The sequence below is a fragment of the Carlito syrichta genome, unplaced genomic scaffold (assembly GCF_000164805.1).
Source record: "Carlito syrichta isolate Samal-C Ts95f unplaced genomic scaffold, Tarsius_syrichta-2.0.1 Scaffold311884, whole genome shotgun sequence".
Taxonomy (NCBI): domain Eukaryota; kingdom Metazoa; phylum Chordata; class Mammalia; order Primates; family Tarsiidae; genus Carlito; species Carlito syrichta.
Window position 1 is genome coordinate 166911 of NW_007255980.1, and position 25258 is coordinate 192168.

General features: G+C 40.0%; 2 protein-coding genes across 3 annotated transcripts in view; one reads left to right on the plus strand and one right to left on the minus strand.

Moving 5' to 3' along the window:
- PFKM (phosphofructokinase, muscle) overlaps window positions 1-14317 on the minus strand; it is a 42795-nt gene extending 28478 nt beyond the window's left edge. Inside the window, exons 1-3 of the mRNA XM_021718168.1 lie at window positions 14059-14317; window positions 12488-12578; window positions 11688-11810 (exon numbers count right to left, since the gene is read on the minus strand). Of these exons, the coding sequence (XP_021573843.1) occupies window positions 11688-11810; window positions 12488-12569 (205 nt within the window). The 5' untranslated portion in view covers window positions 12570-12578; window positions 14059-14317. The remainder of the gene's footprint in view (window positions 1-11687; window positions 11811-12487; window positions 12579-14058) is intronic.
- Window positions 13893-25258, plus strand: part of SENP1 (SUMO1/sentrin specific peptidase 1) — a 59568-nt gene continuing 48202 nt past the window's right edge. The window contains exons 1-4 of one of the 2 annotated variants that reach the window (XM_008069254.2): window positions 13893-14168; window positions 17908-17955; window positions 19268-19398; window positions 21109-21193. In XM_008069254.2, coding sequence (XP_008067445.1) covers window positions 17952-17955; window positions 19268-19398; window positions 21109-21193 — 220 coding nt within the window. In that variant the 5' untranslated portion in view covers window positions 13893-14168; window positions 17908-17951. Of the gene's footprint in view, window positions 14169-14349; window positions 14795-17907; window positions 17956-19267; window positions 19399-21108; window positions 21194-25258 lie in introns of those variants that run through there. The other variant, XM_021718170.1, reaches the window with a different exon arrangement.

The following is a 25258-nucleotide window of genomic DNA, read 5'->3' on the forward strand; positions in this document are numbered from 1 at the left end:
TATTGATACATACTGCAATATGTATGAAACTTGAAAACACGCAGCCGGGCTCGGTGGCTCAGCCTGTAATCCCGCGCCTTTGGGAGGCTGAGGTGAGTGGATTGCCTGAGCCCGCGGGTTCGAGACCCGCCTGGGCAACGAGACCTCATCTCTACAATAAATCAAAAAATCAGCCGGGCGTGGTAGCGCATGCCTGTAATTCCGGCTACTTGGAAGGCTGAGGCGGAAGGATCGCCGGAGCCCAGCAGGTCAAGGCTGCGGTGGCCGGGATCGGCCACTGCACTCCAGTCCGGGCGACAGAGTGAGACTCCAACTCAAAAAAAAAAGAAAAAAGAAAACACGCTAAGTAGAAGAAGCCATTCACGAAAGACTACATATCACCTGATTTCATTCTTATGAATTGTACAGAACAGGTAAATATATAGAGACAGAAAGTAGATTAGCAGTTGCCTTAAGACTGGGGGAAATGGGGAATGGTTGCTTATGGGCACAGGATTTCTTTTAGCTTTGAGAATACTAAACTCATGAGTGGTTGTGAAACTCTATGAATATACTAAAGCCATTGAATTTTACATTTTAAATTGAAGAATTTTGTGATATTGAATTAATATCTCAATAAAGACATTTAAAAACATTTGGAAAGAAAAAGCCTAAAACGTTCCTATGGGAAACCAAAATATGTCACCACATAATATACTTCTTGGGCATATTTTGAGATGGCTCTTCAGAGGGATGCAGACACAGGGGAAAAGCTGTCCTTTGTTGGGGGAGATTTGCCTGTATAGAGGAAATCTATATTAACGCAATAAACAGTGGCTACAAACAGGCTTTCTCTGAGACCCCATTATCTGCCTCATCCAGATCTAGGAAAGGTTAACTTCCTGGAAAAAGAGTCTAAAAGTCTGATACTTTTACAGGCCTATCATAAACTTTTACCCCATCTCAAGTCTTTCTGAGCACAGCTCTGAGATTACCTGAGAGTCTACCTGCCTCTCCTCACCTCACCCTCCCATAACCTGTGTTGCCATCTCCTCCTAACCCCCAGAAGCTCTAAGTCCCTATTCTTTTCTGTAGCTTCAAGAAGGTATAAAAACTTCAGTCACCGGGTCCTTCTTGGAATCTCAATTTTGTGTGGCTCTTGTGCACACAATAAATCTTATTTAAATTTAACTAACATTTCTAAATGATTTAATTAACTTAATCACTATATTTATAATTTAAATTAAATTAATAATTTAAATAAAATTTCTCCTATTAATCTGCATATTGTCAGTTTGTTTTATAGATTCAAATTATCAAAAATTCAGAACAGTTGGAAGCAAAACTCCTTTCACCCCTACACTCCTCACACATTCTGGGGTTTCTAACACCAACACTGAAGCTGAAGGCTGAAATTTGAGAGGCAATCCATCCCTTCCCCTGCTACCTGCTACCAGCTCCGATGTCTCCATTAAAAGTGTCCTTAATGAATTATTGCACTAATAAGTCTACCTTAATTAGCTGTAAGCAAGGAAATGTCACTCAGTTACTCACAGCTTTATTCCAAGACATCTGATCTCTTAGATCCCTTTTTCTGTCCAGATGTTAAAGAAAAAAATATTCGATGATACTTGTTAAATCATGGTAAGGAAGACTTTATTCAGGACCATCACCATAGGCATAAAGTCTAAGGCAATGGGATTTTGCAATGAGGAAGAGACACACAGAGCATGGGCGAGTGGGACTTTACAGCCAAGCAATAGGGTGGATGTCTGAGGATGGAAATTACTAAAAGGAAACAGCAGTGATAAGGAGGATTCTTTCTAAAAACAGACCAGGGGAATCAGACATCACCTGGGGAACTCTGGAGGGAGAAGAACTGATCAGATATTGAGGGTGATCATACATCATGGATGGAGGTTCTTACTAAACTGACTTAGCACCGTTCTTTGTTAAAACTGGATTTTACAAGGAAGTGCATAGATGGGCCTCGGAGAAAGTTCAGGAGCCTGACTAAAGTTTGGTCAACCAGAGAATCTTTGTCAAGGGCTCAGTCATCCCCAAGGGTTCCTGGAAAACTAAATGAGCAAAAATTAAGGAAACATCTCAAAGGACACCTAGGGAAGCTTCAGGTCAGTTAGGGGCTGGGGTGCTAGAAAAGGAGATTTTTTTTTTTCTCAGAAGTTCTTAGGCCTTGTCTATAGTCATCTCAGTGCAATCCCCAAACTTGAAGATGCTACTTTCTGAGAGTTAAACTAATATACACTTCCATGAAATAGCGTAGCTGATGGAAGAAATACTGCACATTCAGAAATGTCTTACAGACAAGAATCTTGAGAAATTCCTATTTGTTATTAATTTATTCATACATTCAACAAGTTTTTTTTGTTATTTGTTTTGTTTGTTTATGTTATGTTTTGTTTATGTTTTGTTTATGTTTGAGTCAGGGTCTCACTTTGTTGCCTGGCTCACTGCGGACTTTACCTATTGGGCTGAAGTGATCCTTCCACCTCAACCTCCCAAGCAACTGGGACTATAGGTGATGCTACGACACTTAGCTAATTTTTAAATTTTTTTATAGAGACAAGGTCCCACTATGTTGCCCAGGCTACTCTCAAACTCCTGGGTTCAAGTGATTCTCCTGCCTCAGACTCACAAAGTTCTAGGATTACAGGTGTGAGCCGCCGCATTCAGCCTCAACAAATGTTTACTGAGGGCTCATTGTGTGCCATCCACTGTGCCAAGTACTGAGCTACATAATAAGCTCCTGTGGAGTTTATAATTGAACTCTTTGCACTTGGATGTCCACTCTGAGGGGGACATCGTAAATCTAGCAAACCACTCAGATGTCCCCTCTCAAGGGACATAAAGAACACAAATTTTTCAAAAATGTATATTTCCTGAATTTTTCCACTCAAATTGTATGAAAAAAGCAAATAAAGAGATGGAATATGTACTGAGAAATACATTTTTAAAAGTCAGCTGGAATTATGTAGAAAGAGAATGTGTGAAGTGCTTTCACAGTGGTGCACAGACTGGACAATAAATTACATATTATTAATGTCAGAAGAAAAAAATGAGACTGCATTGTCTTCCACCAGGTGGAAATTGTCAAACCAATTACTATTGCACAACATGTACCAAGAACCTGCAATGCATGTTGGTGACGGTTTCACACATTACCACATGCTAGACAAATATAAGACATGAAATTTTGATTTTTTGTCATAAATACATTCCTCAATGTCCAAAATTCCATTATAAGCCAAGTATCACTACAATAAAATAATCAGTTCCAACACTATACTATTTAATATGAAGTGATTCATTTTTCACTATTTCACTATATTTTCACTATAAAAAATTGTGGTCGAATTGCTGGTAGGTGATCTGCCAGACATCTCCATTTTTCATTTTCCTAGTTTTATATTCATCAAATAACTTGTGCATTTCAAATATAGCTTCCCAGCAACCGTAACAACTTCTACAGGGCACTTTAGCTAGATATTGTTGACTTATTAATCAAAATTTGGATTGATAACTTTATGGTAGACTGATGGTGGGAGAGTATGTTTGAGATCTGGGCAGTTCTAGAAAACATGGTGTATGTCCAATCTTCATTCCTCTAATGAGGAAGCTGAGAAACATCTCTTAAGGCAGGTGTTGGTATATGAAACTTACAGATGAACACAGTGAGGTGACTAAGTATGAGTGGGCTGAGGAAGAGATCTAAACAGTGTCATGCAATCTAGGGTGCCTAAGGAAAATGTCAGGAATAAAGCACACTGCTCAGCAGAGTTAGAGAACCATGAATCATAAGAGCAAAGCAGCAAGTTAGATAATCAAATAAGGGTCAACAAATTCTTGAGGCAACCAAACTAAGTCAGTAGCTGGATTTGTATTTATTCCAAGATTATTTTCATTGCTATCATGGTTGAATAGAGCTGGAAAAGGACACCCTGACCTCCTTCAGAGTAGAAAGCTGAAATATTCAGGATTTGCAATGGAGAAGAAACTTAAGTCCTCTGACAGAATTCTCAAGAGGGTCTATGTCTATTCCAATGATTGAGGTTTGGTAATTAGTCATGGTACTGCTGGAAATCTAGGACTTTGTCCCAAATTTACCCAGGTTTCTTCTGTTTTTGAGACTGATATCTAGAATTCAGGGTTTAGGAGCTGGGCCTGGCAGGAAGTGAGGAGGTAAAAAGATTGAATGCATTAAAAGGTCAGTTGAAGCCAGAAGACCATGAAATTAAAGCCCACCATTTCCTCTACCTTCAATAACCTGGTGGTGGTCTCCCTATTTGCAGCATACCAGGTAAAACTAAGGAGTCAGAGGAGAGCCAAATGATCATCTTACCTTATGTGTTATACCCAGTGTCCAACAATAAAAGGTGTGTTCTTTATGTTTATTCTCAGTGCCCAGGAAGACATTTAGAAGTTCCTCTTAGGCTTCCCAGAGCTCTCCAGATATCAGTCAGCTGTTGGAGTGTTGGTGTGAAGTCCAGGCAAATAGTAGGGGCAAAAATTATAATTATGATGAAAGAAGGTGGCTAGGCCTGATGACTCATGCCTGCAATCCCAACACTTTAGGAGGTCAAGATGGGAGCTTAGCTTGAGACCAGGAGTTCAAGTATAGCCTGGGTAACATAGTGAGACCCATATCTACAAAGAAATCGAAAAATTAATGGGCATGATGGCACATGCCTGTGGTTCTAGATACTCAGGAGGCTGAGATAGGAGGATCACTTGAGCCCAGGAGGTCAAAGCTGCAGTGAGCCATGATTGCACCACTGTACTCCAGCCTAGGTCACAGAGCAAGACACTATCTCTAAATAAATAAGTAGGCCAGGTGTGGTGGCTCACATCTGTACTCCCAGCACCTTGGGAAACTGAGGTAGGAGGATCACTTGAGTCCAGGAGTTCAAGACCAGCCTGGGGAACATAGCAAGACCTCAACTCTACAAAAAAAATTTTTTAAAGTAAGTCAGGCATGGTGGTTCATGCCTGTAGTCCCAGCTTCTCAGGAGGCTGAGGTGAAAGGATTGCCTGTGCCATGAAGGTCGAGGCTGCAGTGAGCTGTGTTCATGCCACTGCACTTCAGCCTGGGCAACAGAGTGAGACCCTGACTCAATGAACAAATAAATAAATAAATGAAAAAGAAAGAAAGAAGGTATTCTGGGGACAGAAGTATAAGATATGTAAGGAAAATTCTCCAGCAGGTTGTTAGGTAGAGCCCTTGAACAGAGCAGCTGAGGTATTCTAAAATACCTAATTCATATGCTCTGTCTGACCATTAACCCTGTATGTTATGGAGAGGTAAATTAAGACGCAGAGAACTTTGGACAATGCTCTCTAAACTAGCATAAAACTAAACATTATTGCCAGGTAGTTGAGTAGTTCATATACAAGGAGGAGCCCCCGCCAATGGAATGTATTTATAAAAAATTGTGTATTTACTCTTAAATGTTTAAACTTCAGTCAACTTCAAAGTACTCCCCCATTTGATGCAATATACCTATTGAACTGCTTTTTCCACTACTCCAAACAGTTTTTGAACTTATCAGTTTTGATGCCTTTTCATGCTCTATTTTGTTGTTGTTGTTGTTGTTTCACTCTTCCACATCAGCAATACGTTTTCCCTTGAGGACCTTTTTCATCTGGGGAAACCAAAAAGAGCTGCTTGTAGTGAGATTAGGTAAATAGTGATGGTGGGGCACGAGGGTTATGCCGTTTTTGGTCAAAAACTGCTGAGCACTCAGCACAGTGTGGGCAGGTGCACTTAGAAACTGCCCATCATGAAATGGGCAAACACGTTGAAAGAATCTATAAAAATAAAAATAAAAAAATTCGCTGAAGTTGAATGCAGCCTTTCACAACAACACTAGCTGGTACACTGATGCTGATGAGTTCTTAGAACACTTGCCTGGCTGGAGAAGCCTGTACTACAAAGGGCTTGCCCTCCTAAAAATAATTCCATCTTTTTGGGGGTTCCCCTTGTAGATAGAAAATTTCTTTGACAACAATTATCAGAGGCTGACATAGATGGAGGCCAATAAAGAGGACATTGTATGTCACACTGATGAGTCCATTCAGTAGCAGGATAGTATCATGACTATGGAATGGGTATAGATCTATATTAAGACCACTGTGATGGCCAGATGTGGTGGCTCATGACTGTAATCCCAGCACTTTGGGAGACTGAGGCGGGAGGATTGCTCAAGTCCGGGAGTTCAAGACCATCCTGGGCAACATAGTGAAACCTCATCTCTACAAAAACAATATTTTAAAAAATAGCCGGCTGTGGTGGTACCCACTATTTGGGAGGCTGAGGCAGAAGGGTCACCTGAGCCCAGGAGGTCGAGGCTGTGGTGAGCTGGGATTGTGCTTCTGCAATCCAGCCTCGGGGACAGAGTGAGACTCTGAAATAATAATAGTAATAAAAGGCCACTGTGATGAGACAATGAAGATGATGATACTAGTAATGGTGTACTGGGACATTTAGGAATGAGAATGGGTACAACAGTCAGCCAGGTATGACTCTAATCCAGGAGAAAAGTGGACAGTATTTAAGTTTTCATGTATCCATTCAACAAATATGGAATGCCTAGTACATTTAGGCACTGTTCTGGCTCAAAGGAATCCTAAATGGGAAAAACAGAGCAAAATAAAGCAAAAGCTCATCTGTCCTCATGTAGCTTACATGCTAGTAAGCAAAGCACATAATAAACAAATTAGTCAAGTAGTGATAAGTGCTATGAAGAAAACCAAAGCAGGGTAGAGAAGCAGAATGACAAGAGTCTATCTTTAAAAGAGTGGACCAGAAAAATATCGCTGAGGAGATGCATTTAAGAAAAGGTCTGAATGAACAAGGGAAAACCATGCTAGGAGGGACAGCTTTCAAGTAGAAACAATAGCAAAGGCAAAGACCTGAGGCAGGAACAGTGAGGAGTGTCACATTAGAGGACCATCAAGATTCCTTTGGACTGGAATCAGAACTATAAATGTACTACAATGACTTGGTAGGTTGATGCTGTGAAACACTTGCAACAATCAGATATGACCCTCTCTCTGGGTTGAAATAAATATCTATCTGGACCTCTCACTTCTACTCATTCCCTGAATCTTATCTAGGCATCACCTGACTAATTTACTGCTTATTATCTACCTTCTCCCACTAGAATATAAGATCCATGAGGACAGACCCCAGGCATGAAACTATTGTCTGTACTAGAGAGTCATCTTTAGTTCTAGCTGGGCTAGGATGACTCCTGGAGACAGCAGTCTCTGCCAGTCACTAATAAGGTTTCTGACACAGGGCACCTGTCTGGCTATTCTACCTCACCTGGCAAGGACAGGCTGAGTTTCTCCATAGACCTTATTGGTTTAAGACTGGTTTAAGACAGTGGGTATCAGTTCCAGGAAAGTGGAATCAGTATCATCTGGAAACTGGTTAAAATGCAAATTCTTGGACCCTATCTGGGATCTACTAAATCAGAAACTTTGGGGGTGGGGTCTAGCAATGTGTTTTAACAAGATATTCAGTTAAAGTTAGAAAGTTCAAAGCTGTGGAGGTCCAAGAACACCATCACCTGAAGAATGACTCTGGGTTTCTGTGGAGTCATTGACACCAACTAGAACCAACTTCTTGAGAAAGGTATTGCCAGGAAGAGGTCACAGGTGACAAGATGATTCCTATTGTAGGCTGAAGGCACAACTTTAAAGACCTGATTATGGCACAGGTAAACAACTCTTCAACTGTGGTAGGTAGCCTCAACCTTGAACCAAATAAATCTTTTATTTCCTTAAAGAAGTAAGCATTTAGAGATATCAGAGCAGAGAAGACAATCACTGTATAAGACAATCTTTGTAGTCTTTCTCTTCAGATTTGCTAATTCATCAAGTATCATGTGGAAGCCTTAGCTGTTTTGTAAGTCCACTGAATATCCCTCAAGGCTCGTAATACATTCCCCTGGGTAACTGAGAGGTAGTTTGATATGGGACCACCCAGAGTATGATGGTCCAAGATTACATATGTGTATATATGTATATGATCATCACTATTAATCAATGGAAGATGAAAGAAGTATTCCACAAGTCTACTAGTATCCTTTCATATTTGATTGAGAGAAGAACATTTGTAAGGCTATTTTTCCTATCAATAATCTCCTCAATTCAGTTGATGTTATAAGAGTCCTGAAAGTTTTAACTCCATGAAGATTCAAGTTCTGTCAAACTCATCTTGGAAGTCTGGGGTAAGGCGACCAATGCTGAATGGTTAGTATGTTGAAATAAAGGCAATTTTGGTAGAGACAGAACTCCCACTAGTTTTTCTTCTACAAACTCCTACTAATTTTCCTTTTCCAGGTCCTTGGATTGCTACAACATAGCATATGTATGTAGAATCTTGTGTCTGATGCAGAAAGCAAGTATACCTGTCTGGAAGGAACTTGAACCATGAACAGCAGTCAAAATCTCCACATATCAGTTGCACTCTCAATGTTGGGGTAACTTTGCATCCTAGTCTGCATAAACCACCTAGATGTGAGTGTATAGAATACCTAGGTACAGAGGAACAGAAGAGCAGCAGGAGACAAGAGCAATGCTGGTGACACATGGCCTACATGAAGTGAAGAATATGATAGCAAGGTCTTAGCTTTCAGGGAGAGGCTGTGACATAGAAGGGGGAGACTGGGTATAACACTACTCCTTTGGAATGCTCCCCCAATTGCCGGTTGACAAGAAGTGGTCTTCAGAGTAACTGGTTAACTAGGCAGGTTGTCCATAAGTGAAGTTCTTATACACAGGAGAAGCTTTGTGTCTAGTGGGCAGCTGGATCTGCTGGACCAGACCTGGCCCACAAAGCTGCCTGCTGCTCCTGAGCTGTTGTCCTGGAGGTAGTCCCACACTCTCACCTATCTTTAAATGCTAACCACATTTCTTTACAAAAGCTAGGGACCAGAACATACAGGTAGAGGGTGAGGCCTAAGTGACTCAATCCCTGCACCAGGGCAGAATCAATGGGAGTTTCTACAGGCCAGAAATACACACACACACACACACACACACACACACACACACACACACACACACACAGCCTGTCTCATTACAGTACAGGCAAAGCTGTTTACACTGATGGAAAACAAGTTGCAGAAAGCAGCTGCAGCTGCTTCCCTGCCAGGTATGAGACAAGAAACAAATATATGCTATTTGTTTTGAAGGCTTGAGCACAGCACTTCCACATATAATTGCACCTAGAGTAAGATGCAGAACACCCTGTAGGGAGTCCCTGTGAATTTTTCAGGCTGACAGAAGCCATAGAAGGGGACATCAGTTCCATTTGTATGTTTTGGTGCCAGTAGCTCTGTGCTCTGCTCTAATCGATGACAAGAGTTCCTTACTGGTGATGCCCTCCCTAGATGCAAGAAATGGCACAAGGCAGTGGTCTGCCTCTCATCAATGGTAGGCAGTGACCTATTACTCTAGTTCCCCTCCAATCCATCCTCCACCTAGGAGCCAAAAATATGTTTTAAAGACACACGTGATCTTATCATTCTTTAGTGACTTCCTATAGTTGAACAGTATTAACAAGACCTGAAAGGCATTTCACGGTCTGGCCCTAACACTAATTATACAGTTCACTCTCTAGCTCTTCTTCCCCTCCTTCATGTCATACTGGCCCACTCCCCAAACTCCTTCCCATTTCAGAGCCTACTGTCCCCCTTTTCTAGAAAGCTCTTGCCCATTTGCCTGGCTACTGCATACTCATCCCTTAGGCCATCCTGAGAAAGGTTTTTCTGACTTCTCAGGCCAGGGAACATTCTGTTTCACACTCTGATTACATGGTGCTATTTTCCTTCATTGCAGTAGCACCATTCTAATTATATACCAGAGCGCGATTATGTGATCACTGCCTTACTCCCACAAGACTATCAACTTCATGTTGGCAGGTAATGAACCTGTTTTCTCTTATTACTTTATTCCCAGTACCAAGTACAGTGCCTGACATAATATGTGCTCAACAAGTTTTCTTGAAAGGAGGAAAAGGAGGAGGAAGAGAAGGAGGACAGGAGACTGGAAGGAAGAAGGAGGAAGAAAGGGGAGAAGCATGCAGGAAAGAGGGAATGGAGGCCCCATTGGGAATGGGAAGATTTTTTATTCCACTTCCCTAGAGGGAAAGCCGGAAGGGGTAATGGCGGTTCATACCTGTGGCCTCAATGGTTAAAGGCAGAAGTTGAACCTCAGAATTTTGTCCATGGGACAATGCTGAATTCAGACCACAGAAGCAGGTCCAAAATGGGTCATCAGAGCAAATGGGGTCGGAGGTGAATATTAGGTATAGAGCAAAATGAAAATGGGAAAAGTAAGAAAGATGAGGATAAATAAGAAATGATCTGTACAAATAAAGAAACAGTAGACAAAGTCACCAGCGGGGTTTATTTCTTGTTCCTAGCTGCTTTTCTGCATGGGCAAAGCAAGTCTGAGTAAAGGGACATAGACCACACACAGCTGCCACAGACAGGTAGATGTTGCCCCAGTATCTGAATAAATTGGTATTCTTGTATATAAGCCATTTTCTTGTGAGTGTGGTTAACTTTGGGTATACTAACACAACTGCATTACATTAGAGTTTATGCATGGTGCCTGCCTTCACACTGGAGCTCAGTAAAGCTCTGCCCAAGCAGTCAGTTGGCTCCTTCCATCCCTACATTTCTATGGCATCTTCTTTTGAAACTCAACATTTTGAACCAAGGTTATCAAGCTCTTAACTCACATATTGTCTCATATCATCTCCCCTCCTTGCTTGTCAGCTACTGGGGAACAGGAAAAGTGTCTAGTTCATTTTCTCATTTCCTCCTGAGTCTAGCACAATTATTTCAAAGTACTCAAAAAATTATGAATGATTGCGATACATTTATAGGTGCTGGGAGTAATTAATGAAATTGTTAACTTCTTAAGGAAAACCTTTTTAGTCCTGAATTCCTTCTGAAAATATAAGAGAGTTAGACTAAATAATCTCTAAGGCATTTCCAAACTGTAAACCGCGGGGACAAGGACAAGGTAATGTCTTATACATATGTTTTAAAACTGTCTCTCTTTCTAGTATATTACTGGACACGTAATGGGAATGCAATAATTTTGCAGTGAACTGACCTCAATACAGAACAGGCAAAGCTGTTTACACAGATGTATTTACAGATGAGAAGTCGAGAAGAAACAAATAGACATGCTTCTGAAGCTTCAGATAAATTGCTTGTGAATTGAATATTAATTAAAATATACAAGATAAATTTGTTTTAAATAGATTCAGAAGGCAATATTTTACAATATTTAGGACATTTTGTAATACAATAACCCATTTAGTCTATTTTTTAAGTTTCACATTTTAATATATCAAGGATGCTATTAATAGGGTAAGCCACATTAGTATCTTCAGTTATGAGAGCCCACTGATTTAACACTGACTAAAGTAAGTTATTCTTCACAGAGAGGACGTATCCCTTTATCTATAGTTTCCTGGATGATCTTCCCCCCGCCCACGCATGTCTGTGTATGCATACATACACACAAACATACTTTTTCCCTTGGGTCTTAATTCATATTTTAGTTTTTGTTGGTCTACCCTGATTTATAATATTACACATACAATTTTCACTTTCACATACTGCTTTCCACATTCCTCCCCCTTGCTTACCCACGTGCCTCACCAGTTTTTAAAATAGGTATGCTTCCCACGGTGCCTGGATCATCCACAGGATCTAGACTCCTCATGTTGTCTGTCTTTGGTGGCGGCTTTGGTATAAGCATGCTGGAAGTGGAAGCTTCCCCAGCTGAGAAATAATAGCTTTAGGTCACCCTCAAGGTGAGATTTAGGGAAGGGGGTGCTCCTTACTCCCTTTCATTTTCCCTATGACTCTCAGTGATTCAGTGCTTTCTTTCCAAAAATACAGTGAGAAATTAGAGAAGTGATAAGTCTTCTCAACAATTGTCTTACCTCAAAAAGATACTATTCTTTTGACATAAACTGATGAAAAGCAGAACATATCACTATAGCTACATACCTTGAGTCTGGGGTGGAAGAGAAGGCCATTTTTCTTTGGGGCTTGCTTTATCTTTATGATTTTGGAGTGTCAATTACATTGGCAACAAAGACTCTCACAGATGAGCCTAGTAGGTTGAAATAATTCCCACCTCCCTCCCCCCCAAAAAACCCCACAGAAATCAATGACCAGCTCATAGGCTATAAATCTTGTTCTTCCTTAACTTCCAAGTCTTTCTTACCTGCCCGGGCCTATCCCCACAAACCAGGCCAAAATATTACCTATACTTGTACAAGGAAAAGGTATGACTCAGTGACAAATATTTCATCATAGTGAGAATGGATTAAACAAGGTCAATTGACCTCTAAAGTCTATGTTTACACTAGAAACTCTCACTTCCTATATTGAGATGCCTTATGAGAGAACTCATTCTCTGTCACTAGAGTATGATCAGGAAATGATGATACCTGTTCTTTGAGGAGTTCTGACTAATTGGCGAGATTGAATCACACACATGAAAAAGGTCAGATGAAGCTCCTCTTTATTCATGGCTGTCTTCTAGAAATAGAGACAGAATTTAATCTAAATGTACAGATCTGTGGAATAATTAAGATGTCAATGAATGAGGTGGGTCAGGTATGCTCAATACTATTAAGTCTTAGGACTTGACAATATAAAAATAGCAGCATATGAGACAATACGAATAAGCTACTTTTATATATCTGACAGAGCAATATTCCCTGAACTCAGCAAGTTGCTGAGAATATCAAAAGGCTGTGCGAACCAGGCAGCTCGGCTCACATCTGTAATCCCAGCACTTTGGGAGGCCAAGGTGGAAGAATTGCTTGAGGCTAGGAGTTCAAGACTCTTTCTCTAGAAAGAGAGAAAAAATTAGCCAGGCATGGTGATGTGTGCCTGTAGTACTAGCTACTGAGGAAGGAGGATCACTTGAGCCCAGGAGTTCCAGGCTTCAGTAAGCTATGATCGTGTCACTGCACTACTGTCTGGGTGACAATGTGAGACCCTGTCTTCTAAAAAAAAAAAACAGGTTGGGAGGGGGGTGGTCTTCCATAAGCTTCCCTTCTTCAAGTAGGAGTGCAGATGGTAGCTGTCATCTGGATCTAGAGGACCAACTCAAAAGCATTTCTCTAAGATTGTTAGACAATCCAGAGGCCTGCCATGTTGAGGCACTTGGTAAACAGTCTGAATGAACATATTTCTTTCCATTATTTTTTTCTTAGAAAGTACAGCACAGATTCCAGGTTAATCAATGTGGTTCCAGAGGCCCTTCAGAGGACAGAGGTGGGACTCCTGGGTCATTTCCTAACTCTGCCTACAAAAGTACATCTCTGATAGGACCCCAATAGCTTTCCTCACATCTTTGCCTGTGTTTCAAACTCCTCCAAAGTTCTGGAAGATTCTCCATGCTGCCAGAACCTAACCTAAGCCGTCCCCAAGTTGCGTTTTTTTCTCTTTCTTTTCGTTTGTTTGCTAAATGGTCAATCAAGCATGATGTGCATTTAGGACTGCAAGTTAAGAAACTTGTTTCCTAGTCTTAGATCTGCCATGCACTTAAAAACGTTAGGAAATCTCTTCAATTCTCTGAATCTGTTAGACCAAAATACCTCCAATAATCTCTACAAGCACTAACGGTCTATGATTCTCAATAACACGAGATAGCTTGAGATCGACTTAGATGTCAGGTCTCCATCTGTCGGGGAAGCCACAAGTTCCAGCAGATCTGGGGCCACAGTGAAAAGCTGCCATGGAAACCAGAGTACAGACAAAAACTCGCCGTGCGGAACCATAAGGCGGCGGGTAAGGGAGTCGAGGGGACAGAGAAAAGCATAGGACGAAGGGCGCACTAACAGTATTCCGAGTACGAGAAAGAGAAAAAGGCCCAGATTGACAGGAGTACTGAGAAATTATGATTAGTCTAAATGCTCCCTTGGCTCATCAGGCCTCGCCACACCGCGCAGGCGTCCCCGGTCCTTAAATCTGCTCTTTGACCTCCTGCCCCACCCCCCCCTGCAGCCACCAAGCGGCTCTTCCGGCGTTGTGAAGGCGGTTCCGGTTCGCGGCGGTTCCCGGGTTTTGCGTTCCGCGCCCGGCCGGAAACCCCTTCGCATGGCAGCCGGTTCCGGTTCGGTGAGTGGCGGCGGGAAGCTGGGGGAGGGGGGAGGATGGAAGGCGATCGGGCCAGGAGGCTGTGTCGGACCGGGCCCGCGGGCCTGGGCTGCGCTGGGCGGAAGCAGGGACCGCTGTGGGCCCGGCGCCTTTTCCTCTGCCCCGCCCCCTGGGACCACCTCCCCTCCCCCCTGCTGTCCGGCGGCCGCGCTCTGGCCGGTGGCCGTTAGTTAGGCTACTTGAGGCCGTTCCTCAGGCCTCTCTCTCCCGGGCCGCGGGGAGGCTGTCTCCCTGCCGTCACGGCGGGCCCCATCCCAGCGCCCAGCCTTACTTGCGGGGAAGAGGCCGTTGGGATTCCGGGCTTTCCCGCCAGAGCGGGGTCTTGTCTCTGAGGAGAGCTTTTTCCACCTGGGAGCTCAGCTTTCTGTTACACCTGCTTCACCTCCCGCCTTCCTTGAGATCTGAGCGATATTTCTCGACTACTGCGTCTCACGTAAACATCTCTCCAACTCTTTCACTCTGTGGTCTCTCCCTGAGATGCGATATCGCTAGTGCCACCGCCAGAAAGAACCGTCCGGACCCTCCTGCCCAGGTTATGAGAATCCCCCTAACTGCCACAGTTTGCTTACCTGGCTCATCGCCTCCGGGTAATTCCCTCGAACCGTCTTTTTCCTGGCGTACCCTAACGTGATCTCTCTGGATGTGTGCCCACTTTCTCTTGTCTTGAGCTTGGTGATTTCTGTTTATCGGTGCTTCTGCAGTATTTCCACTATCTGTTGGCAGTAACTTGCTCCTTTATCACTTTCAAGTCAGCCTTGTTAAAGTCATTTTCCTTCATATTGGGTCCACTTTCTACGTTTGGGGGGGGGTGATTCTTGTGAAATTTATAGAAAGCCTTGTATAGGCTACCAGCTGTTTGACGGAGGGTCTTTGTTGTAATTGGTTATTCTGGGTGGAGTACATCACATCATCTCCTAAATCTGTATTCTTCATAAAGATAATTTGTGTTAAGAACTCGTGTTAAAACGTAGATTACACCGTCTTTGAAATTACAGTTACAATGAAATCTTAAGCATCTCTTTAAGCATGATCCCTTAACCTTCTTCCAGTTTAGAGATTCCATCATCCCCTCCTCCCCCAATCCCTTTTAGGAAGCCTCATTCATTTTTACCCAACTTCAACTAATTATCCCAACTGCAAAGACAGTCATCATGTCACCCATCTGATGAGTTAAGTCTAGAGGGAGTGGGTGGATACAAAAACAGGTTCTGCTACTTCTGGCTAAGGTGACTGCTGCTTTGGAAGTCCTTCCTTTTCTTCCCCAACTTCCACGTCTCCTACCAATTGTGCCAGCTCTACTGTCTTGCTGTATCTTTTTATGTACCTGGCTCCCCCCACTAGCCAGTGAACCTCTCAGTGGGCAGGGAGTTGTTCTTACCCATGTTTGTATCCCCAGTACCCTGAACGTAGTTGGTGCCCAGTAAATGTTTGTGTATGAAATAAGTTGAATATTTAATATTTAAAGGGTTAGAGACTAGTTGAGAGAGATTACATGTAAAAGTAGAAGAGGCTGGGCTGGGTGGCTCAGCCTGTAATCCCGCACTTTGGGAGGCCGAAGTGAGTGGATTGCCTGAGCCCACAGGTTCGAGACCTGCCTGGGCAATTTGGTGAGACCTCATCTCTACAATAAAATCAAAAAATTAGCCGGGCGTGGTAGCGCACACCTGTAGTTCCAGCTACTTGGAAGGCTGAGGCAGAAGGATCTCCAGAGCCTAGCAGGTGGACGCTGGGGTGGCCATGAGCGTGCCACTGCACTCCAGTCTGGGTGACAGAGTGAGACTTCAACTCAAAAAAAAAAAAAAAAAGTAGAAGAAGAAAAAACAATCCAAACACACAATACAGTCCAAACTGTTTCATATATGTAATTGTTTTCCAGAGCTCAGAGTACCCTAATGTGATTCACATGATTACTTCCATATCATTCTCGTATCATGAATTGTTCTAACTATGTCTTGGTTCTGGATAAAGCTAAAATGCCTCTCCTGGATATATGCTTTCTGGTAACTTCATCATAATCCTAAGTATTGTCTTTTATAATTACCGATTTGCTTTATTTAAAATTATTAATCAGCATACATTCCCCAGAGTTAGCTAGAGATTATTTTTAAATTGCCAGTGTGTGTGAATCTTTGTGTGTGTGTGTGTGTGTGTGTGTGTGTGTGTGTGTGTGTGAGAAAGCAGGCTATATTGAGAGGACAGAAAAGCACCCACATTGGGAGGGGACCTCAGGGGGTTGCCTGTGCGTGAAAATTTAAATGAAGTTGTGTTCAAAGATTTGAAGTTGTATGATATTTGAAGTGAGCATTTACCCTGGAGTCAGGATACGTGGATTCTTGTCTTCCCTTTGTCCCATCTGTGTGATTTCAGGCAAGTCACTTAACCTCTCTGAACATAATCTGTAATATTCTTTGAATTTGTAGCTTGCTTCCTTCTTCACATCTATCTCAGCAAAATGCAAAGGACATTAACATGGGATTGTTCTATTGAACACCAGGCTTTTAAATTGACATTCTTCTACCAAAAAAAAAAAAAAAAGGCTAGTGATGACAACTATGAACCAACCTGAAAGAGTGAAATGTCAAAAGCACTGCTAATATGTTGGTTGTTATGCTTTTTCTTCTTCCCTAGGTTAATCTGGAACCTAGGGAATTCTTCTGTATTAAAGATGAAAAAAGGGGGGAAAATAACCTGGAGAATTTCCAGTAGGAGCCTTTTGTTGGACATTTGGAATTATATTTGAAGCCTAAATCTAAGGCTTAAGTTCTTTAGGAATCCTCCCTGGCAAGACTAAGTAATCAGATAATTACTCTGCTTAGTCTATAGCTATGCCAAGATAAACTCAAGCAGCCTTCCTTTCTGTGCACCTTGCTATTGTGACCATGGAAAATGCCTGTTTTCATCCAGCCTCCTGAATATTTTGAAGGCCTAATATTGCTATGTAGTTGATGAAGTGCTCAATATTTCAAAAATATGATGATAAGATTATAAATATATAACTGTGATTATTACCATCCCTAGTCTCCTCCTTGGAAATCTGCCAAGAGCATGTGTGCCAGGGTATGTTTATTAGCCTATTTCCAAGCAGTTAGGCTTTTAACTTCATTTTTTTTTCCCCTAGGGAAAGTGGGTATATTAGAGGAGAACGTAATTTTTATATAGGCAAAGGGACTTTGGTTTGTAGCAGTTTGATTGATGCTGTTGAGGGGAGGTATTGTGTACTACTATGAAACAGTCCCTGATTGTGTTCAGAATCAGTAGCTTTATATGTCTCAGTAAGACATATGGAAGAGAAGCCTTCATAGGACCATCGCAAAGTCTGTCACTTGTTTATAAAATGGTTTAGCTTGAGGAAATAGAACAGTGGATTTGGAAGAATTTCTAGGTTATAATTTCAGTGCAGTCACTAACTTTATGACCCTTAGGCAAATCACTCAGTCTCCTAAGGGATGGCTCTCCAACTTGCTTCTTGTTTTAATATTCTGTAATTCCTTGGATAGTCTGTAATTGCTGTTTAATGTAGCAATTACCTCAGGCTAGTTTTCATTTCTGTTCTTTTCCCACCAATTCACTCCTTACCACCGTGGTTTTTTCTTCACTAAGAACACAAACATGTCACTTTTGAGTGGCTGCCTGTTTAGTAGTTATATGAAGTAGATATTTGTGTGTGTAATGTTTCTGTTTTTCTCTTTTTTTAAAATAGGACTTTGTGTCTTTGCTAAAGTCAGTGATGTGAAAAGACTTGACATGGGTAAGACTTATTTTCAACCCTTTTAGCTACTTTTATTGGTTAAGCTGGAGTGAAAGAACGGATTTTCATATTATTTTAAGAGAGATCTTAATCCTAATTATGTAATACTATATGCCAAACGTAATTTTATTTTGGTTAGAATTTTATTTACAGACTTGTTTAGGAGCATTTTTCTCATTCATTGTATTGAAAAAGCCAAATATAAATCAGCAGACATTTACTGGGTGCCAGACCCTGTTCTAAGGATTTAAAAGGTATTAATTCATTTAAACTGTATACCCACTTTACAAGGGTTCCTATTATTATATATTACTATTATATCAAGAAGGATACTGAGATACAGATGTTAAGAAACTTGCCTAGGGCCACATGCTGTAACTGGCAGAGCTAGGATTTAAACCAAATTCTCTCTGGTTTTAGCGTCCTTGTTCTCTAGTACTATGTTATACTGCCTTCTATATGATAAGTAATTTGATGAAGGTAAATATCTTGGTAGTGTCATTGAGAATTAATTGTGATTAGAACTTTTTTTTACTATTTCATTCATAATAGCTTATGTCTCTAAAGGGGGTCAATATAAGGTCAGAACTAATAGCCAATTTAGGAATAATTTGAAAAATCTATACAGCTAGGTCTTATAACATCCCATATGCTCCTTTTAAATTTATTTTAGCCTTTTCTCTACTTTCTGTATTTTCCTTTTGCTTAGTCTACCTTTCCCCCCTGCTCATTTGTTTCCATTTTTTTTTCATTGCTGATATCAGCTTGAGTCATTAAGTTCCTTTACTCTCATTTGTTCCTCTTCTAGCTCTCTTATAGTAGCAAAGGTCTTAAAAGTACAGTAATTGAGCTGATACTTGTAAATTATGCTTTTTACAGAAAAAAATGTTTCAGGTGGATTATTTTTAAAAAACACAAGTTAAAACAGGAAATAAACCAATGTAAACAGTGTTTGTTTCTGAATGGTGAAATTTTTCCCCTAGTTTTCTTATATTTACAATTTTTTCTGCAGTTGAAACATTAAAAATTGCTTTTGGACAATTTTTATTATTTTTAAAACCTTAAGCTATTTTTATACATGTACAAGTTTTGAACTATTTGGTAGATGATCTTAGTCAATTCCAAACAATCCAATTTCTCGCTTGGATAATGACATTCTAAGATTTCTTGCTAATGGTTAGCTGTGAAGGAGGAGTTTTATTTTACTGTAGAGTTGTTCTTTGGGAATCATTTTTATCAGGTGAAAGATTGGTTCATAGGAAAAATTATTGAAGAATTATATGACTTGAACTAATCCAGTCTCTTTCCCCAGATGATATTGCTGCCAGGGTAAGGATGGATGCTGGAGAAGTAACTTTAGTGAACCACAGCACCATATTCAAAACTCACCTCCTGCCACAAACAGGTTTTCCAGAGGACCAGCTTTCGCTTTCTGACCAGCAGGTTAGGAATCATTTTCTTCTCTTAATAAATTAATTATTTTGGCTCTTTATATGTTTTCATTTTAGTGTAATTATGCAAAAATGCAAGCATATATATGAACTTGTTAAAAATCAACAATTTTAGTGTTTGAAATTTTGCTTGTTATATTAAATTTAAGACAGGAAAGTTAAGAAAGAACAGGCTATGTATGAGTTCTTTAAGAAAAGTACCTTTTAGAAAAGTCTTCATTGTTCCTCTGAGTATTACAATTACCAAATACACAGATAAGTGGTCTTTTAAACTAGTATCTTAAAATTGCTGAGCATTAAATAGGGGGAAATGTGAACATATACAGAGCTCTGAGACTTGTCTCTGCTGTAAAGCTTAGTTTCCCAAGGTTTGGTCCAGGACCAGAAGCATCAGATTCACTTAGGAACTTGGTAGAAATGGAGTCTCAGAATCCCATACCATTGAAACAGAATCTATCATTTTAAAACACCCCCAGTTGATTTATGGGCAAATTAAAGTATTGGGAACACTATTAATAAAGCAGTCTCGGCCAGGCTCAGTGGCTCAGCCTGTAATCCCAACACTTTGGGAGACCAAGGCGAGTGAATTGCCTGAGCCTGCAAGTTTGAGACCTTGTCTCTACAATAAAGTGAAAAAATAGCCAGGCATGGTTGCACGCATCTGTAGTTCTGGCTACTCCGAATGCTGAGGTGGAAGGATCGCTGGAGCCCAGAAGGTCGACGCTAGGGTGGCTGTGAGTTTGTGTGCCACTGCACTCCAACCTGGGCGAAAGAGTGAGACTCCAACTCAAAAAATAAAAAATGAATAAAGCAGCTTTCTTAGTAGAAAAGCCATCAGTAATTTGGATGAAATTTTTTTTTTTTTTTTTGAGTTGGAGTCTCACTCTGTCACTCAGCCTGGAGTACAGTGGCACACTCCTGGCCCCCGCAGCCTCGTCCTGCTGGGCTTTGGCGATCCTTCCACCTCAGACTTCCAAGTTGCTGGAACGACAGGCGAGCGCTACCATGCCCCGCTAATTTTTTGATTTATTGTAGAGGTGAGATCTTGCCAAGTTACCCAGGTGGGTCTCGAACCTGTGGGCTCAGGCAGTCCACTCACCTCAGCCTCCCAAAGCACGGGATTACAGGCTGAGCCACCAAGCCCAGCTGAAATCATTTTTTTACTGTGTGATTCTATCTTAAGTATAATAAGATGTTTAGCATTCTTGGCCCCTAGCCACTAACTACCTGTAGCATCTATCATTTTCACCCCTCATAATCATTTTGATAATGAATACACGTCCACACTTTTCCAGATTTGTACTTGGGGTACAGCATCACCCCTGATTAAGAACTATTACTGTAACATTATAAAAAGAGTCAAAACCAAGTTGATTTTTCTCAGCCTTTTTAATATATATTGCAACTGGCTTTCAGACAGGGTATACCGAAAACATATTTACCTTTTAATGAGCATTCTTTGAATTAACTGATATTTTGCCCATTTTTCCTCTTGAAGCCTGAGTCATTTAATCAGATTGTCCATGTTTTCCTTTCTTACTTGTATGTAGTACCAATATTTATAAAATATAAATATAATTTATTATGTTGTGTACTGAAATACGCTATAGTCTTGTTTAATGATACATTTTTCCTAGTACAAGTTTTTATTCCATTTTATTGTCAAAAATGAGATTTAAGAAAAATCTTCTGCTTTATTTAGATTTTACCTTCCAGGCAAGGAAATTTGGACCGATCTTTTACATGTTCCACAAGAAGTGCAGCTTGTAATCCAAATTACTACTCAGGTATGACACATTACTTGGAGTCAGGCACTTACACCTTTCAGATTTCTTCTTAGCAAATCATTTGTATTTATCATCTCTAAAAGTAAAAACACTGTCAAAAGTAAAATGGTACTTTCTCCACTAAAACATCATTTTAATAGCTTTTTGTGTATATGTATGTTGTTGCTGTAATACTTGACTGATCTAGTCTCAACCAAATACTATTTTTTTCATGAAAGTTTTTTTGGAATCTATTCTACTTGTTCATTATGCCATTGTAAAAGCATTTTTTGGGAATATATTCTACTTGTTCACTATGCCATTGTAAAAAACATTATAGCTTTGTTTTTGTTTTTGACTCTTAGAATATTTGTATGTGATGTGTATATGTGTGTAAAGTGTACTTATTTTGCATTAATCTAAACCAGAGAGCTAGTTTATTTCTGTTCTGCTTGAAACCGTGAATATTTATTTCTACCAAGCTTGTACCTCTCTCAGGGCAGGAAATGTTAACTACATGTTTCTATCTAGCACCTGCCACAGCCATATGCTTGCATATTCAAGGGCTTGCCTATTCTACTTGTGATCCATGACAGAAGTCAGCATTCTCTAGGCTATTCCTATCCCATGGCCTCCCTGACTTATCATCTGTACTATTCCTGAAGCTTGGACTTCTAACACTGTTCTTCCTCTCCTTGAGAAACTATTTTGTTGGTTTACCTCTTGGCAGTAGAACTGAGGAAGATTACAGAGGGTCTTCCATGTCTTTTCACTCTTCATGTTTCAATCTCCTAACCTCAACACAAATATGGGAATACTAGTAATACCATTGAAACTGCCTCAAGTGGGATTTTTGTAAGAGTAAATTGGGATGATAAATATCAAATGCAAATAATAATTATTCTTTTTATTTGGCTTCCTCAGGATTTTTTGTCAGCAACGTGATTTTTCCTCCCCTAAAAAGCTGTTAGTATGATGATCGTTTAGATTTATGTTTAAATGAGATTTACATGGGTGGTACTTTACCTTCCCTGGGCACTGGATTTCCTCTCCTGGAAGGGGTGGTAGTCTCCAGATACTATGTACATAATTTGTATAGAAAAATCAATCAATTTTCTTAGAAAGGAACTCTACTACCATTATTATTAAAATAGCCTTTTTGATTAACGGAGAGCCTGAAATCTGGTTTGATAGCTCATTATCAATTCTTGAGGAACAACAATTGATTGGTTAATTAAATTAGATCATCAATATTTCCACTTGAATTCAGGCTGTGTTTGCCTCTAATTTCATATGCCAATTTACTATTGGGTAGAATCTTTGCTATTCAGTAAAATAATTACTTAATAATAAATAATTATGTAGAAAATTATATTCAAAGTCCCCTGATTGTAACTCAGCTCATTTAATTCAAATTTCTATGGCCTCTTCTGATTATCTGTGCATACATACATGGTATATTATATGGCTTGACACACATATTTTTTTAACTCAACATTTTATTTCTTCTTCATCTATTTACATGTTCTTATTCTAATTTATCACTTTCTGTTAATTTCTAATCCACGGAATTGATAAGTACATCTATAATTGTGCGATTCCAAAATCCAAAATACTCTGAAAATCAAAAAGTTTTCTCATAACTCATTTGGCATCAAAATCTGATCTGACATAAGTTAATTCCTTGATTAAACCTACATGAGTTGATGTGAAACTGTTTATATTATTATTATATTATTTCTTTATTTCTGTAAATAAGAGTACACATTTTGCTACAGATTATCCATATGCTTGATTACAGGGTGCTACTCCAGATTATACTTGAAAGTATACTAGGGTATCTTTCTAAAATTCCAAAAAATTTTAATTCAAAAGTACAAATGGACCCAAGGATGTATTATTTTGGATAACGGACCTGTACCTTCGTTTGCTTTATTATTTCCCCTGTAGCGCACATTCATCCTCACCGTTTTCAACTATTACTGACATGACTTAAAAGCATTTCTGTATGAGGTGTGACAATTAAGTTCACAAACTCATTCTAGAAAAACTCTACATACCTCATTGCTGAATATCACTACAGTCACTTTTGAAGAAAAAAACTCCTCTTGGGAAGCTATGCATCAATACCAGTGCCTAGTCCACCCACCAAAGCAATTTTGGAACTCTTTTTCTGGAATGGCCATCAGAGCTGTCATCGTATTGCCCTTGATATCCTCAATGTCATCAAAATATATTCCTTTCAATATTTCCTTTTATCTTTGGGCAAAGAGAAAAGTCATTGGAGGCCAGATCAGGTGGGTGTGAGTAGGGAGGGTGTTCTAATACACATTTGTTTACTGGCTAAAAATTCCCTCATAGACAGTGCTTTGTGAGCTGGTACATTGTCATGATATAAGAGCTCCTACAGGACCTTTTTTGCACACATCTTTCTCATACCAAAATTTCCACTTAAGATTTTCTCTATCAATGTTTATTTGGTCTGCTATGCTTCTCACAGCCAATGATTTTGATGCACAGTTCAATGAGTTTTTGCAATGTTTTCAGGTCAGTTCTCCTCATTACTGGCCTTCCTGATTACTCTTCATCAGTGACACTTTTTCTCCCCTCAGGAAAATGTTTAATCCATTTGTACACTGCTGTTTTCTTCATGGCATTATCCCCATAAACTTGGACTAACATGTTCCTGATTTCACTTCCACTCTTGCCAAATTTAACAAGAAATGTAATGTTTGTTCGTTGTTCTAATTCAAGCTCCGACATTCTTGTGATGGCACACAAAAATATACAACAACAATAATGAACACCACTCAGCAAGTCATCGCCACATGTTGACCCAAACATAACTGTGAGACACTGACATACCAAGTTTATGAAACCTTATCGAGTTGTTTGTACAGTACTGCCAACGTAAGCACACAGTGGCAAGTTCGTGAATGTAATTGTCAGACCTCATATATAGTTTTTTTTCTTTTAGGTTTCAGTAGACACTTTATATTAATAAAGGATATATCTAAGATTATCTTAAATCCTCATGAAATATTTTGCCAGATTCCTGACTTTCTACTCAGTTATGTAATTATTTAGAGTTACGTTTGTCCTGTGTTTATCCTCATACCACAAATTGATTTCCCTATCAGAAATCTCACACTAAAGTTTTATCTCTCATTTGAATACAATTTCTTAGGAAAAGAAAAAAATATAACAGTTTCTCTGTATACATGATGATGAATAGAGAATAACAACAGTGAATAATAAAGTCTGTTGAAATCAGGATTCTGGGCTGTCTATTAGACTCCTTCTCTAAATTACCTACAACATGAAGTAAAGGATTCTACTTTTGTGCCTCTATCAAATCCATCTAGTTCTTGATCAGACAAGCTTATGACATGTCACAGACCTCCACAGTTGCTTTCTAAAAATCAGAATTTTAAATCTGAATACTAAGCGTCTATATGCTTTTTTCTTATAATAGAGTATTTAAATTTTATTATTAGTTTTTTAGACAAGATCTCACTCTGTTGCCTGGGCTGGAATATTATGACATGATCATAGCTCACAGTAGCCTTGATCTCCTAGGCTCAAGCAATCCTCTGACCCCAGACTCTTGAGTAGCTGGGACCACAGGTGCATGCCACCATGCCCAGCTAATTTTTTTCATATTTTGTAGGGTCTCATCACATTACTTAGGCTGATCTCAAACTACTGGCCTCAAATAATCTTCCTGTCTCAGCCTTCCAAGTGCTGGGATTGCAGGCATGAGCCACCACCAAGTCTTCAGTTAAAAGCTACTTTTTTCTGTTGATGTTTTAAAACTTCTTTCTTTTGCCACATCCATTCCAGTTCATTGCAAATGCTGCAGAGTTTTGTCTTTGCATCTTTTTTTGGATATATTCTTTTCTAATAATCCCCACATTGATTTCTGTGGTCAGTCACCTTGAGTCTTGCCTCCTGATTGGGCTAGGCATGGATCCCTAGTTCACCTGTCTCAGTCTTCTAATCTTGACTGTGTTGGTATTTGTCTTCTCTCTCACCCTGTTGACCTTTCCTCTACCAGGATGAAAATGAACAGGAAAGCCCAAACTT